The 16,165-nt window shown below is 52.7% G+C and overlaps 6 protein-coding genes across 6 annotated transcripts; 3 read left to right on the top strand and 3 right to left on the bottom strand.

Annotated features, from left to right (window-relative positions):
• Positions 1 to 1,873: 1,873 nt before the first annotated feature.
• On the bottom strand, positions 1,874 to 3,787 carry UHO2_07215 (uncharacterized protein; the record flags this gene model as incomplete). Its single annotated transcript, XM_041559017.1, has 1 exon — positions 1,874 to 3,787. One exon carries the CDS (start codon positions 3,785 to 3,787, stop codon positions 1,874 to 1,876), a length of 1,914 nt encoding a protein of 637 aa, XP_041414951.1.
• A 771-nt stretch (positions 3,788 to 4,558) lies between these two features.
• Positions 4,559 to 7,057, bottom strand: UHO2_07214 (uncharacterized protein; the record flags this gene model as incomplete). Its single annotated transcript, XM_041559016.1, has 1 exon — positions 4,559 to 7,057. The coding sequence occupies one exon, from the start codon at positions 7,055 to 7,057 to the stop codon at positions 4,559 to 4,561; it is 2,499 nt and encodes an 832-aa protein (XP_041414950.1).
• Positions 7,058 to 8,098: 1,041 nt separating this feature from the next.
• On the top strand, positions 8,099 to 8,931 carry UHO2_07213 (uncharacterized protein; the record flags this gene model as incomplete). Its single annotated transcript, XM_041559015.1, has 3 exons — positions 8,099 to 8,448; positions 8,583 to 8,816; positions 8,916 to 8,931. 3 exons carry the CDS (start codon positions 8,099 to 8,101, stop codon positions 8,929 to 8,931), a joined length of 600 nt encoding a protein of 199 aa, XP_041414949.1.
• Positions 8,932 to 10,022: 1,091 nt separating this feature from the next.
• Positions 10,023 to 11,840, top strand: UHO2_07212 (uncharacterized protein; the record flags this gene model as incomplete). The annotated part of the gene is made up of 1 exon (XM_041559014.1): positions 10,023 to 11,840. The coding sequence occupies one exon, from the start codon at positions 10,023 to 10,025 to the stop codon at positions 11,838 to 11,840; it is 1,818 nt and encodes a 605-aa protein (XP_041414948.1).
• Positions 11,841 to 12,036: 196 nt separating this feature from the next.
• UHO2_07211 (uncharacterized protein) lies at positions 12,037 to 13,407 on the bottom strand (the record flags this gene model as incomplete). The annotated part of the gene is made up of 1 exon (XM_041559013.1): positions 12,037 to 13,407. One exon carries the CDS (start codon positions 13,405 to 13,407, stop codon positions 12,037 to 12,039), a length of 1,371 nt encoding a protein of 456 aa, XP_041414947.1.
• Positions 13,408 to 13,886: 479 nt separating this feature from the next.
• UHO2_07210 (uncharacterized protein) lies at positions 13,887 to 15,551 on the top strand (the record flags this gene model as incomplete). Its single annotated transcript, XM_041559012.1, has 1 exon — positions 13,887 to 15,551. One exon carries the CDS (start codon positions 13,887 to 13,889, stop codon positions 15,549 to 15,551), a length of 1,665 nt encoding a protein of 554 aa, XP_041414946.1.
• Between the last annotated feature and the right edge of the window lie 614 nt (positions 15,552 to 16,165).

Here is a 16,165-nt window from a genome sequence, read left to right as displayed (position 1 = left end):
CCGCCTAAGCTGCTTGCACTTTCGATTTCGTCATTGAGCTATTTGCTCCTCTTTCGTATATCCCAGGGTAGGGGAGTCTGTGGAACTGGTCCAAAAGGGTACCTGGAAATTCGTTCCCTGCCAGGGGGTGGGGTGCTCACGCTTTTTTTGGACCCTTGCGCGCCACATCGGAATTTCGGACTTTTTTTGGAGTTGATATTTCACAGGATCTAACATTTGTGCGCGCGCGAAAAGTCGAAAAGTCGAAAATATCGAAAATATCGCGTAGATCTAACACGTCGATGCGCGCGCGCGAAAAGTCAAAAAGTCGAAAAAGTCGAAAAGTCGAAAAGCTTTCGATGATCTAACACGTCGATGCGAGCGCTCGAAAAGTCGAAAAGTCGAAAAAGTCGAAAGGCCGAAAAGTCGAAAAGTCGAAAAGTCAAAAAGTCAAAAAGTCGAAAAAATCGAAAAGGTTGCGATGATCTAACACGTCGATGCGAGCGTTCGAAAAGTCGAAAAGTCGAAAAAGTCGAAAAGTCGAAAAGTCGAAAAGTCAAAAAGTCAAAAAGTCAAAAAGTCGAAAAAATCGAAAAGGTTGCGATGATCTAACACGTCGATGCGAGCGTTCGAAAAGTCGAAAAGTCGAAAAAGTCAAAAAGTCGAAAAGTCAAAAAGTCAAAAAGTCGAAAAGTCGAAAAGCTTTCGTTGATCTAACACGTCGATGCGAGCGCTCGAAAAGTCGAAATGGGCACGATGATCTAACATGTTGATGCGCGCACGCGAAAAGTCGAAAAAGTGTCTGGCGCGCGTGTGTTGACGGGAGGTCTAACATTGCTTACCGGACGCGTCAAAAATCTCGACTTTTTCGACGATCCCACTTTGAGTTGGTCAGCACACTCTGAAGTACTTTGTCAAAAAAAGTCAAAAAAATGTCGAAAAAAAGGTGACCACAAAATGCAGGCCCTGCATGACCCCACCCTTTTGGATGAACTCGGCGGGGAGTTGCCTGGCAACGGCCGGCCGAATGTGGGACTCAATGATGAAACTACACAGATATGAACACACACTCGGCCGGTCGAGAGTGTAACTCAATGAGCTCAGATAGGAAACTAGGATCTAACACTGGAAACACACACTGTCGCCGGCCGAGTTAAAATGTGACAGTGCATATTTCGAGCTTTTTCGTTATCAGCCACTATTCCTCGTCACCATCAAAACTTGGAAGGATGCCCTCAGGCATCTGACGGGAAAAGTTAAACCTGGCGATAACAAGTTTGACAAAATCCTTGATGGTCGCCTTACGATGATTTTAATTTGGACCTGCGAAATCCAAGGAGCTAATATTGTGAACTACATGTTGGCCAGCCCAAAAGACGCCGAGCCCTGGATTTTCCACGAGCTTGATGGAAAACTTAAGTCTACCCTCCTGAAGATGGTCTGTCTCGACGAAGCTAGTCTTTTTCGTGTATCCCAGGGTAGGGAGTCTGTCGGACTGGTCCGAAACGCGACCTGGAAATTCGTTCCCAGCCACAGGGTTATGCTCACGCTCTTTTTCGACCCTCCCCAGACACTGCATTTGATTCAGTGTTCATCTCTTGGAAGAGGTAAGTGATGCTGTGAACACTGTTCCTGATTGCACCTGTGAAGCTTGGCCTGAACCAGACGGTCTGCTGAAGCCCCTGTATTCGAGATCTTTGTGATGTTTCGCCTGCTTGCTTTGCGGCATAGGAAGACATACTTCACCTATGTGTAATTGTACATCTTCCAAAATCAATGTGTACACAGTCTGAGCGGTTGGATCCTTAGATTGTTCTGAGAATGCAGAAGAGGGATTAGCTGGAAGATCCGAGGGATTGCATTGCGAGGTCTCCTAGATTACATCTGCTCCGGCTTAATCGGACTGGCCAAGAACTTTCTTGATCCCGTCTAAGAGCGGTCGCCTCTCCCCGTCTTCCTGGTTCTGATCTGCACTTCGACCTTGCTCATGACTGTTACCATTCCGCTGTTCGCCCTCGTTGTCACGTCGATTTCGCACATCGTCTTTTCTTGCGCGCTCTTCTGCTCCTGGAAATTCCTGGATATCGGAGATGCGGACGATTTGAGGCTGACGGCCCTGACTGCCCACCTCGACGATGTATGGCTCTGAATAAGATTTATGTGCGCTCCCGCCCTGGTTGATGAACGCTGCACGATGAAGTTCCTGGTAGTTGAGCCCGTCTAGAGAGGTGGCTACAGAAGAAGTGCTCTCGCGACGAAGTGGAGTAGTTGGCTCGTAAGAATCGGATGCTTTGCGAGAGATACTGACGACTGATTGTGGCGAGCCAGGACGCTTGATGGCCACCTTATCGACAGCGCGCACGTTGACATTTGGCACGCCATACTTGGTATCTTTCCTGGCATTGTGGTCGGGGTCCATGATGCCGACGGTGCCATAGCTGCTGCGGAGGGGAACTTTCATAGGACCGCCGAGCTTTCGTCGTCGTTCGATGATGCCTTGGATCAGAGGCTGCCAATTGTGGCCGGCATCTTTGGAGTTTTGACGGTGATTGCGGACCACCTTGATCTTATTGTGTACGTCGACATAGATGTCGGTCTCATCGACGATTTCCTCGCCAATCATCTCCTCGATCACATCCTCCAGAGTGACGACGCCGAGCGCACCGCGAGATTCACCGGGATGGTTGGAAACGAGGATCATGTGACTGCGACCTTGTTGGAAGTAGTTGAGACAGTCGAGGAGGGTGAGATCGTTGCTAGCTTCGGGAAGTGGTGTGAGGTGGAAGCTGGACACAGCCTGAGCGTCTTCGGGGTCGTATTGAATCAGGTTCTTGACGAGTAGCATACCGACAATGGCGTCCTTCCTGCCTGGCTCGTGAATCGGGACACGGGAATAACCTGATCGGACGAGCTTCGCGACGCCTTCTTCGTCGAGGATGGTATCGCTGGACATGATGAAAACGTCTTCGATGGGTGTCATGACGTCCCTGACAGTCTTGTCGTTGAGTTCGAGAACAGCGCGGATGATGGTGACCTCGTCTTCATGCAAGTGCTCTGTGCCGATCTGTTGATGGAGCGAGACAAAGGTCTTGAGCTCAGCTTTGCGGTAGGTGGTGCCGTGCTCCTCACCGAGACACCAGTCGAGCAACTTTGCGGTGGGCCAGGCAATGGGTGCCATGAGGAGCATAGTGATGTGGACCATGGGAGCGCAGAAGGCGCCGATAGCTAGACCGTAGCGAGCACAGATACTTTGCGGGACAATCTCGCCGAACACGACAATGAGTAGCGTCGACGTAAGCACAGCAGCAAGACCACCGCCGAAATCGGAGAGGAAGACGGGAAGCGTTTCGTTGACAATGACGTTGCCGAGGAGCAAGACAACGAGCACCCAGTGACGACCCTTCTCGAGAAGCCTGAGCACCTTTGTTGCATGCTTGCGCTCCTTTTCTGAACCCGAAGAAGCCAAGACCTGCAGATTGACCATGTCCAGACCCATCAAACCAAGCGTGAGACCTGCAAAGACGCCTCCGAGCACTACCAGTGCAGCGATAGTGAGAATGTCGAGGGTGAGTTTGAGCGGGTGGTCGCTGACGGGATCATCTTGATCATGCTGATGGCGCGAAGAAGAGTCTGCTCCAAATGCGTTTAGAGTCGGTTGGGAAGCGGAAAAGAACGGCGCAGAGAGAACCGGTGCGATGAGGTGGACCAATGTGGTGAGCACTACGATGGCCAGCTTGATGAAAGGCTGTGCTCGATACTGCATCGAGGATGTAACCTGCGCTGACCCCACAGCGGGGACGCCCGTCATGACCATCGCAAGCAAGCCTTTAGAGCGTTCGTAAGATGGAAAATGCGAAGGGGTGTCGTTAGGTGAATGGCCAGTTCGAATAAGAAGAGATGAATCGTGGTCGGAGTAAGTTGAGATCGCGACCAACACGAGTTGGTTGAAGGTGGAAGTGAAACAGCAAGGATGAATCGGCATATGACCAATGCATCGAGGGAAATTGAAACAGCGTCAATGCGCAATTGCCGCCTCGTGCACGCTTTATGAAGGAAAGAAAAAATTGCGGGTGTGAGATCAGTGAAAATTTGAAAACTTCCCTTTTTGACCGGCAGCAATTAAATCTTTGAAATTCCATCATCCGGCATCTGACATTTCATCCGCTCGGCTCCTACGACTGTGCTCTGATGCACTACTTTCGAACGAAGAGGGGGGAAAAAATAAAAAAGAAAGCTTAAAATGGATGCAAGAGAAGAGATCGCGCATGAGGTTCACGTTGCCCTTGGATCCTCGATTGTGCCCTGCGGTCCTTCTTGTGTCCGACATCGTCGCTCGACCTATTCGTGTTAGATTGTGCTGGCGAGTGGCCAATATCGGTTGGTCGTTCAAGGTGGACGATTCGTGGCGCTGAACGGTTGTGAACTCTGCGACGACAAGGAATGAGATGGCATTGTATGAAATGAGAGAGACAGTGATGATGCAATGCAAAACAAGATTCCTCAAATGAAGCGGGGCGGACGAACAAATTTATAGTTTTATGTCTATGAAGATGGAGGGATATCGATGTAATCACTGCTGCTAGGTTGGTTCAGCGTTTGCGTCGTGGTATACGGTCTGTCCTGAGATGCCGGACACGGCGGAGCCGTTGTGCGAAGGCACTGGACGCGACAGATGCTGCTGGTTGACTCGGCTCGCGACTGGTGCATGCTCTACTGGAACCCCTGTCGTGTTGGAAGCTGTTGTCGTGGCCGGACTGGCATCGCGAGATAGCGAGCTCTTTTGCGTTGGAACGGCTGCTTGGTTCGGACTAAGGTGAGAGTCGGCGGGTGCTTGCTCGGAGGATGCGCCCGAGGAAGGCTCTGATCCGCGCCCGCTTGGGGAGCTTGCTGCATACGCCTGCCCATTCGAAGCAGCTGCATCAGCACCCTCGCCATCGGCACCAATCGCACCAAAAGCATATCCAGGCTTCTCATTGATTTCTGCATCGCCAATGCGCGTCGCACTCCACTGACGCCTTCGAATGAAGGGCGAAAAAAGATCCCAGACGGTAAGCAAGAACAGGAAGATGATGGGAATGCCCGTGACGACGATCAAAGCAAAGCCAAGCACGACGCGTGGAATGGTCTGAATGTCTGCCAGCGGCGTCAAAGCGATACAGATACCCCACGAGATGACGCGGAACACCATGAGCAAGATCATGACAAAGTCGCTCGTCTTGTCACGTCCGGGACGGCAGATGCAGAGCAACAAAAAGAAAAGCAGATCGGTAGCGGCGAGCCCGATCGATTGACGAAGACCGTGTCCGTATCCCTGAGCAAAGCTGATGAAGCAAGCACGAATGAAATACACTAGCAAGAACACCAGGCCAAACCAGAAGAACTTGGGTCTGAACGGGTGGGCAATGGCACCCCACTTCCTCGATGTCGAGCCTGCGTTGGCGGGAGGTGTCTTGCCGTAGAAGAGCTCCTCCTTACCTCCTCGTCGTACGGTCAGAAAGACCGGCGCATAGATCACAGCAATGCCGGCCAGGTACACGACCAAGAGAACAGCAGCGAGCAAATCGGGAACCCACGAATCTCCACGAAGCCATTGCCAGAATGCAAAGACGAGGTAGACCTGGAATGTCGCCATGATGAAGCGACCAAACAGAGGTCGGCAGAACATGCCAAAGAAGGAGCGACCGGTCAAACGCGAGGACCAAGCGGCGACACGGCCATGGCGTCGACGTGTGGCCAATCGCAGCACTGCTGCAAAGAGGAACATGACTAGGCAAATGCCGATGAGCACAGCAAAGAGCATGGCCAAGCTCACCAGCACCGTGAGGAAAGCGCTCGCTGGAGAGATGTTGTTGAGTTGTGCAAACAGTCCGATGCCGGTGGGTGGAAAGGTGCTTGATGAGATGAGGGGAAGGTAATCGGTGCCGATGTTCTGCTCGATCTGACCACCAGCGCCAGTGTATGGGGCGTAGATCTGTCGCTTGCCGAGGTTAGTCATGTGGAAGCTCAAGGGTTGGCTTAGTCGACTATAGGCAGCATAGGCGGTGCTTGAGTTGACCTGTGGAGCATCTGCGCTGAGGCTCGATGCGCCTGCAGGTAAGCTGAGGAAAGTAAAGGGCCTCGAGGAGGTGTACGAGGAGGTAGCACCTGATGCGACACCGGCGCTGGTGAATGGATTGTACTGTTTGCCGCTCTCTGCACGCAGAAGTGTGCCGAAGATGCCGTCCTTGTTGCCTCCGGTCTCAAGACGAGTGGAAACGATCGAGTCCTGGATGGTGGGGATGTCGATGAGACCGATGGACCATGCAAAGTTGCGGGCGAACTGGGTAAAGACCTGTGGATAATTGAGACTGAGGAGTGCGGACATGGCAACATGCTGAATGGTGGTAAAGACATCTACTACACGCCATTGCGCGGCACCGAGGCTCGAGGCGAGGGACGTGTGTAGCACCGAACTCACGACGGCAAGCAACAAGACGCCGAGAACAGCATACTTGGCGGCTGGCTGATACGTGGTCTTGCCGTTGGAAAGGGTGGCTTGTACGCAGCCGACGACAGTGTTGCTGGAGTCGGTGAGCTCAACGGTAGCGACAGCTTCGAGGTTGGGTACGGTGAATGCGATGGTAGGGATCTTTTCGACGAATTGTTCGGGGACTGCAAAGACACCTTTTCCTTTGAATTGGTAGTTAGGAAGGGGACAGAGGACGTCGAGGGCGCCGCAGAGATCGATAGCGAGCGAGAAGAGACCCAGTCCATACGCATTGACGTCGACAGAGACCGAAACTCTGAGATCGTCTGTGACCGAAGCAGCGGAAATGTCGAACTCGAGAGTGCGGTTCTCGCGGTAGAACTTGAGATCGAGTGCCGAAATGAGAATGGCTTCTGGTGGACTACAGTAGACCGCTGATGATGTGTAGAGCATCTGGACGCCGCCGATGCCTCCTTTCGCAGCTTCGGTCTTGGGAAGACATGCAAGCAAGATGGTGAGTAGCGTGGATAAGAGCTGCAAGGGAGACATCCAGCTGGTTGCAAACGTTGTCGACCGCAATCGTGCCCTCGATGAGTGTGGTATGAGCCACATCTTTGTGGATAGGCGGACGTGCTGGTGTGCTCTAGATCGACGATGATCTAAGGTGTGGGCAGTCTCGGTGATGATGGCAATCCTGCGATACAGTTACGAGCGCGTTGATGTTCGAGCAGGATTCAACCGCAACGACGGCCTACTCGACACCTGAGGCAAGCCGAGGTGAAAGGGAAGGAAGCGAGAAGCGGGGCGAGTTGGTCAAGAACAACGAAGAAAAGAGATGATGGTAAAAGAGGATTTGTTCATGACCACAGCAAGAAGAGCAACGGAACGACCAGCGGCTTGCAGTTATCAAAATGGAGCGAAGCCAAAAGCGGACGAGTCCAAAACAAGGGTCGAGAGGAAGAAACGACGGCAGAGACGAAACATGTTCGCACAAGACATGAGGACGTCGTGTGTGCCTTGTAGCAGCAGAAGCATCATCAAGGTAACACTAAGCGTCTTGACTATCGGAGATTGAAACGTAAGGCAAAAAAAAGGCCGAGGCGGAAAGAGGTGGAGAGACGATTCTGTAACTAACCTAGCTCTACGCAGCACTGCGGGATAAGCGAGCATGGTAAGACCAAAACGAGTTTCGCATGCTGACAGCAAAGAAGAGAAGGGAGAAGCGGCATAGAATCTGTAGTTGAACGCATAGCAGACAGGAAAACTGGCGCTTCTGTGTCAGTGTAGAACAAAGTCGCCGAGTCAATCACAGTTTCGAACGAAGAGAAGAAGCGTGCCGAGTTGAGGTGAGGAGAGAGGAGGAGAGGCGAGGAGAGAGGAGCGCGTTGCGAAAGATTCGAAAAAGCAGCCATGATGCAACTGCGCACGGCAACGGCGATCCTATCGAAATCCTTGGATTGTTAGAGCTACATTTTCCAACGCGTTGAAATAAAAGTTCTTTCCGGGGCTGACATTTCGTGCGAAAGGAGGTTCACGTGCAAGCCAGAGAAAGGAAGCTCTCAATCTCATCCACCAACATACCAACGCTTCAATCTTGGTTCCTTCATTGCCTGTCACACACCAACACCACCACACCGCGTCGACTGCACCAACATGTCGTTCCGAGCTACACGCACCCTCTTCAACGAGGCCAAGAACTACGCCTCCTCACACAGCTTCACCTACGTCGAGGGCAAGACCCCCTTCTGGCGCAAATTTCGACAGATCTTCTCTGCCAACCCAGAGATCTCTTCCGGTATCCCATCGATCGAGTCGAACCGATGGCCTCAACCTGGTTCTCGCCCTGAACTACCCTCTACACCCCCAAGCGCTGCTTCCGACCCTGCTGGCAATCTGTACCACAACCGTGACTTCCGACGAAAGTACCCCAAGCTCGAAATGATTACTCAAAAGGACCTCACCATCCTTCTTCTCTCGTCTCCCAACGAGGATGGCACCCGCAGGTAAGCAGTCCAGATTCAACGACGAAGGTCTGGACTATTCGGGGTCATGGCAGCTGTATACTGACTTGCACTTCTTTTCTGTGCTTGGCATGCTTTCAAAACTCGACCGCGCTGTAACCATTTGCCGACGATAGCCTCCAAGCTGAGGACTCTTCCAACACCACCGCATTGACTCGGCCAGCTGACCTCGAGTCACCCACCGCCTTCACCGATGTTCTCGCTCAGGTGCACAAGTCCTCCGAGGCTGCACCTGCTGGCTTCTACTCGTCTGCCAACCTTCCACCGCGTCCTCCTTTCAAACAGCCTCACCACATTCTCAAGCTGCAGAAGGGTGCCGTACCTCACGACCCTCACGCCTACTACCCAGCGTAAGTCTCAAAACAATCTTTGCGACAATCCTTCGTTGCTGCAACTGATTGCTGACCTGATTAGGTGCTTTGCCTTGCCCCTTCTCGACCTTCTCACAGTGAGAACTACGCATAAAGTGACAGCTACCTCGCAAACGTGCAATACAATCGATGCCCAAGATCAAGCACGACCATCGTGGCAGTAGGCAGCAGACGAGCAAAGTAGAAGACAGTACAGGATATGTGTTGAGACCAGACCGCTTCGCTTTGTCAAACGCCATTGCAGTCGTAGATCAGTCTCATTCAGAACTGCGATCAAATGGAACGGGCTTTCCGACACTATGGTTTGGTTGCACCGCTTCGGCCGCTTTCAACCCTTTAGCATCCGACGGCGATTCCCGACATTTGCAGCCGTCGGGGAGGCCGAACAAGTGCTCAATGATCAGCCCATTGACACATTCTTGGCAACAGCCAGGCGTCAGCACAATCGGCACCTCCGATGCTGCCACGCTGCGCCAAACCATCTAGAAGAAGCTTCGTGGGAAATGATTTAGGCATGTCGTTCTTGTTGAGATCTGCTGAAAGCGCTTCCGTTTCATTTCATTTCGCTCCATATCCTGGGGCTGCCTGACGCTTGGGCCGCTTCTATCAAAAGCATTTCTGCTTCTCTTTCATTCCCTTTCTTCTTCCTTCCGTTCTCCTTCTCTGTCTCTCTCCTTCTTGCTGCTCATTTCCTGAATTGTCTCTTGTTTTATTTCCCCAACACCAGATCTATGAAGGTCGCTACAATATGAGCCGCTCACGATTCCTTCCTTGTCTTGTCGCTTTCCCTCCGGTCTCGCTACTGACTTGATCTCCCTTTCATCCCCCCTTTCATCCCGGCTCTCTGTCAATGACTGCAGGTTTCCAGCAACTCGCTCTTCGGTCTTCAGATTCTCAACTCTGCAACTCGGTATCGACACTTCCCTCAAACCTTGTCACCCTATTTCCGCAGCCACGAACAGCTTCCCACCTCGACGCTCTACGACTAGCGGCTGCTCCAATTCCTGCGCATCACTTTCGCAAAAGACTGCCACACTCCATTGTGCCTCCCCGGTTGACTCCTCGCTCACGACGTCCAGGTCAGGGGTATCTCCCCGACGGTGACCCTCCTCCGATCTCGATAACTTTCTAGCGACTCGTAACGACAACAGTCAACTTTATTTCCGACAGCATATCGATTCCAAAATGGTTCTCCACGGTCACCAAGAGCTATGGATCGCCAGTCCAGACGTCGAACGGTACGAGGAAAGAACCATTAGTAACATCGAGAACGATGAGGTACCAGTGTTGACCGTCGGCATTGGTGGCCTTGTAGGCGCCCCTTTCTTTCTTCGCGCTGGCAAGCAAGGCTTTCCAGACGGCGTTACCGTAGTAACGCAAAGCGAAAAGGGCAGAGAGACAGAGTCTCGCTACGACGCAGAGCCGGATCTGGTCTACAAACATCGTGACCTGTACGACAACATCAGGCGTCGAAATCACTTCTGGACCTTCGAGCGCGAGGATTGGATCTTCGGCTCGGTCAAGATTCTCGTCGTTCAGGTTCTTCCTCGCACCATTGATAAAGGCTTTGACGGCAAAGGCTTCATTTTCGTTATCAGGCTTGCCTGTATCGAGCCGGCTATGATGCAAGCTCTATGCGCCGACGAGCGTTTGCTCCAGCGCCTCAACAACCTTTCCTTAACGAGCCCGCGCAGGGACACCCACATCCCAACCTCCTGGTCAACAAGACTCGATGCTTCTCGCTCAAGCTCTACCGCTCCAGCTTTGGCCGACTTCTACTTTGACCCTCTCGAAGCCGCCAGAAGAGCGCGCGAGTTTCGTCGCGGCAAAGCTCAGCCGAGAGCTTTACCTTTCACCTCGGCGACCCAGCCTCCAAACCGCGGCACCAGGCGTGGTGTCTTAGCCGACGTCCTCGAGGATGAGTTTATGCCACCTATCAACGATGAGACAGCTCAGAAGGCCGAGTCACCCGAAGCGATTCAGATCACGGATTCCGAAGAGGAGGACGAGCAGATCAGACAGCCACGCTACGTCCAGCAGCCCCTCCAGATCCAACAGCCTCGCCACACAGCGGACCTCTTCGAGGACTCGTCGGACGATGACAAGACCGACGACGAGAGCCTCGCTGCAGGTGTGCGAAACAAAGACGACGAGGGAGATGATGACGACGATGACGACGATGCACCCCTCACTAATCTCATCAAGCGTTCGACGTCTGCCGATGACAAGGACGAGGAGCGGCCGTCAACTCTCAGACGTCGTGCTAGCGAGGGGCAGGCAAGGGACAGGACACGTGTTGCTGCAGACCGCCGCTCTCTGGACAATGATGACGAGCTTTTCGACGACGCCAACTTCAACGCGGATGTCACAGGCTTCGAGGAACCTCGACGCAGATCAAGCCGTTTGTTGGCAAAGCAGAAGAAGATTGTGTTGGTCAAGCCCACCTTTAACGAGAAGATGTTGGAGCTCGTGCGCTTGCATTGGCGCCGCCCTACGGGTGAGCTACTGGCGGAGAATGAGGCGGCAGAGATCGTGGTCGCCGACAACCCAAGAGAGCTCGCACGCATCGCTGCAGAGAACGAAGAGATGCTTCAGAAAACGCAACAGGAGAGGGAGGAGGACAAAAAGCACCGAGACGAACACGAGTCAAATCCTGAAGAGTACATCCCGGTCAATCAAATACCTGTGTATATCAAGCTGATTGCAGGAGGCGATGCGGAGGAACCTATAAGGCGCTCTGGGCTGGAAGAGCATCATGCGGTTGGGGATGAGGAGATTGATGTGGCTGAGCCACAGCCTACGAGGAAGAGAGTGAAGGACGGGAACTTTTTCTCCATCACCTTCATCGATCAGGAGCTCCAGCGACGCTGGCTGAACATGGTCAACTTCAAATTGGCGAAAACAGCATGGTTTCAGAAGGTGCAACACGAAGCGGCCGTTCGCTCCCGACAGCATGCCAAGCAGGCGCTCAAGATAGCACGAAAACTCTGCGATAGAACTTGATGTTGCATCAACCTCCCAAAGGAGACACAGTCATGCTGCAGTTTTGGTTTGGTCCAAGAGTCGTAATCGATATCATTCAGGTGTTCACACGAGAGGCTGTGCAAGGGATGCGATCGGATTCAACGGAACAAATACAATGAGCATAGTACATGGCAAGGTCAAGTGTCGGGGCTGATGAGGAGGAGGAAAAAAGGCTTCATCTTGGACCATAGCCGGAGCTTTTGACATTAGCGTATTGACCTCCCAGACCGGCGCTACCAGAGACGGCACGGGTTGGAATCGCGGACGGTCGCGCGGTGCTGCGAGCAGAGGTTGACACAGATTGACCGCGAGTTGAAGAAGCACTGCCTCCTCCTCTCGAGACTGGCGCCATTGATGTGCTTGATGATGGCGCCGACGAGTCGGTTGTGGATGCGGCAGTGCGAGAGCCAACAACACGACCGCGAATGGCAGATGTAGCAGAGTCCCTTGCTGTTGCACCTCGAGTTGCTGTCCTTGTCCCTGATACCGCTCGTCCACGTCCTCGTCCACCAGCGCCGTTGGCTCTACGCAACTCGTCTAGTTTTCTGCGTTCCTCCTCCTCGGCTTGCATAGCAGCAGCCTCTTCTGCAGCGCGTTGAGCTTCTAGTTCTCTCGCTTGTGCTTCAGCGTATAGGCGTTGTGTTTCACGTTGAGCAAGGGCGACAGAAAGGGCATGGGCGGTGGCATCGTCGGTGGTGCCTTTCCAGTCCTGATCTTGGAGAAGTTGTTGTGTCTTCTCGGTCTGTCGTAGCAAGCCAATGTAAATGTTGAGAAGATCGTCGGTCTCTTGCACTCGTTTTGCGAAAGCATTGATCTGGCCAGCACTGCCTCGAAGCATCTTCTCGAAACCTTCGAAGACATCGTTCATGCGACGAAGTTCAGCAAGTTGACGTGCCGACTGCTGCTGCGATTCTTTGCTCTCGGATGGTGTTGGGTCGCCAGTCGAAGGTCGTGCTGAAGCGCGCTTGCCGAGAAGGGCTTCACGAATGTACTCTTCGTCTCCATCAATGACGGAAGAGTCGAGCGCCGAGGGAGAGGGGGCAAGGATGGAAGCGTCCGGTAGTCGGCCGATGGTAACATCTTCGTCGTTGTCTTCTGGTTCTGTCTGCTGCTGTGCTTTCTTGGGCATCAAGTTGGTGGGCACGCCTGGTTTTGCGAAGAGTGAGAAGCGAGGTCTGCCGGCACCGGCGGGCTTCGAAGAAACCGGCGCCCTGCCAGATACAGAAGGCTTGTTTTCGTCATTGATATCGAGACCGGCTAAGAGACGCATGCTGGACATGGTTTTGACAGAATTGTTGGCATCGAGAACGGCTGCGGATCCCCACGATGGACGAGACTTCATTGGCTTCTTTACGCGCGAGACTGGATCTGCGGTTGAGTTGGTCGAGGTTGTTGTGCGAATACTACCATGAAGAGGCGAGTCGGAGATGTTGAGGTCCGGCATCGATCCTTGAACGAGTGCGGGTGATAAGGTCTCATCGAGCAGCCAAGAAGAGTCGGCTGCATCTGCGCCGCTAGGTTTCGGTGTGGTGGGGAATGTCGGCATGATGACGGTAGGACCAAGAAGATCGATGGGCAAGATGCAGACGCTGTAGCTTAGTGGGCATTGAAGTTGGTGCTGTTTCAAGTTGGTGGTACTGAAAATGGTGTCGACGGTGGTGTTGGTCAGGATCGGCAAAGTGTTTTGCGTTACACACCAACTGGAACGAGGGAGAGTGTTGGTCTGTTGCCCAAATTTGAAAGCTGCGCGTTGCGCAAACAAACGCTCAAAAGACACGCGTGCGCGCGCGTTTATCAGGCATCAACACTCTCAACAAAGACGCGTCTCGGCCAGATCTCGTGCGATTCATTTATCGGGCTGTAGCTTCGAAAAGGTCTAACAAAGGTGGAGGCGGTGAAACGCCTTGACCAAATGTGAAAGTGCCAACATGCTTGAACCACGAAGGTATGCTTTCGACAACATCATACTTCAACCTCATTGCACTTGATCAGGCTGGACAGAATAGCAATGCTACTGCCGCCATCATGATCGATCTCTTTCTCCTCTTAGGCATCAAGCTGGCGCTCTACCTCTCAGCTCGATCCGCCCTTCCTTTCCTATTCGGCCAAGCACGACATGCTTCGTTGGACATCGGTACTAAGACCACTGCGTCTCTCCCCACTCCGGTAACGACTTGCAATCATGCAAATCATAGCACATACCACTCAGACTCAATACACGACGACGACGATAACCCAACCGACCGCTCGCCTTTCCTAGCGGCGAAGAAGGGCTCAGTAATTCCTACGTGGACACAGTTCAGGGTTTCGATCTTTGCTCCAGTACGCATCCGCAACTCGCAAGGAAGCCTCGACCTTGCTAGTGTAGCCGCGCTTCTTTTCTCTCTCGCCTTCGAGGAATCAGCCACTCTGTTCGTTGCCGTCTTGCTAGAGACGGCTGGATTTGTTGCTGGCAATGGTACCTCACTTCGAAAGATGTGGCGCTTCTCTCTCGCTGCCGTTCTCGCACTCGCCATTGTGTGCATTCCACTAGCCGTCTGTCTCCTCTTCACCTACCGCAGCAACACTTCAACCCCTCTTCCTCGTCGAGTCGCATATTTGCTCGTCCCGTTCATTCCATGGCTCGTCCTCTTCCTCAAGGTCCCCCTGCCAGCTGCTTTGCTGGATAGACGTAGTGGTGCAGGAATCTTTGATGGTCTCATGGCAAGAACAGCCGTGATTGGTGTCACTTTCATCGCAATACTCTCAGGCTCAGCGGCGCTGCAAGCTGCTTGGGAAGCATTCGAACACTTCAAAGGAAAACAACAGCGTCCGCCGTCGGCAAGCGACATCCATCTAGCTAACGAGTCTTTCCAGCGGTCATGTTCCGATCTCGCAGCTAGGAAAGCTGATCTCAATCGGCTCGAGACCGAGACTTCTGACCGGACAGGCTCCGGCGGTTGGAGTGTGTCCAGCCTCTGGGGAGGTGACAGTCGCTCCAGAGAGATCAAGTCGCTCAAATCGGAAATCTTTGGTCTATCCTCCATCGCTACCGCAATGCGCGACGACCTGGATCGCATGACTTCACTTCAACACAAAGAACAGCTCAATGCGACAATCATAGGCAAGCTCTGGATCCTCATTGGCTGGATCTGGGCCGCATACTGTGCCTTTCGCATTGCTTTGTCGACGCTCAACTTGCTCATCCTTGGGTACCGGGATACGGCGCCACCCGACTTTATCTCGCTTCTAGTCGCCTACATGATCCGCATTTTTGATGTCAATCTCGACGTGGCTGCTTGGACCAAGCAAGTCTCTCTTCTCTTCGTCGGTATGCTCATCTGGGGCAGGATCGGTAATGTGCTCAGCTACCTCGGCTCAGCTTTCCGTGCAGCTGGCAGAGGCGTGTCGAGCTCTTTCCTCGTTCTCTTCCTCGCCGAGATCATGACGATCTATCTTCTCGCCACCCTCATTCAGCTCAGGTCCTCGCTGCCAGCATCAGTTTCGACACCAACCGTGAGAGATCTTGTGGACGAAAAGACTCCTCCGTTGTTAGCCACGCTGCCGAGCTTCCAGGTCGTCTTTGGCAGTCTTTTCGACTCTGCCTTTTTGCTAGCAGCCGCCGTCACAGCTGTGTGGAAGTATCTCATGTACATGCAGCGAAACTCTTCTGGCGATGGAGGTGTACTCTTTGGTGGCGGTAGCCATTGATCTTTTGTACATTATTGCAGTCGATACAAACCAACTTTCCGGTAGACCTGAACTGGATCAAGAACCTGGGTCACGTAAGTGCGTCTCACGCCACCGGCATTCTCACTTCACTAAAGCCACATCTGCGATTTGGGTCACGCTGAATAGATGTCCACCGCTGTCTCTGTCGGTTTAACCTGGTCCCAAGCATGGGCGGCTATCATCGTAAGTTATTTTGCTATTGCATTTTTGGTGGTCATGACGGCCAGTATTGGTGCGGTGTATCATATTAGTTTTCTGATTCTAGCAAGGAGTAGCTTTGGAGTTTGTGTGTTATGGCCTGTCATCCAGTGCAGTGCCATTCTTCCCACAAACTACCTTTCAGTTGTAAATAGAGGCACCACTTTGTTGGGGCCACGATTAGGCTTCCTTTGGACAGGTGTGTAGCAACTGCAATGCTTACTTCATTCCAATGAACTGAGACTACAAACATGAGTGTCATGGGACCAGATGCACAGAAGTGAAAGTCATATGAGGAGGAGCGCAGGAATCGATTATCGGGCAGATCGAAGGAATTACAGTAGAGTTCATCGAGATCTGTAGTAGGAAAGGCTCTATGACAGATCTTGTCCAGG

The sequence above is a fragment of the Ustilago hordei genome (assembly GCF_900519145.1).
Source record: "Ustilago hordei strain Uho2 genome assembly, contig: UHO2_contig_24, whole genome shotgun sequence".
Lineage (NCBI taxonomy): Eukaryota > Fungi > Basidiomycota > Ustilaginomycetes > Ustilaginales > Ustilaginaceae > Ustilago > Ustilago hordei.
Note: the sequence above shows the minus strand (reverse complement) of the source record. Positions and strands in the feature narration are given on the sequence as shown.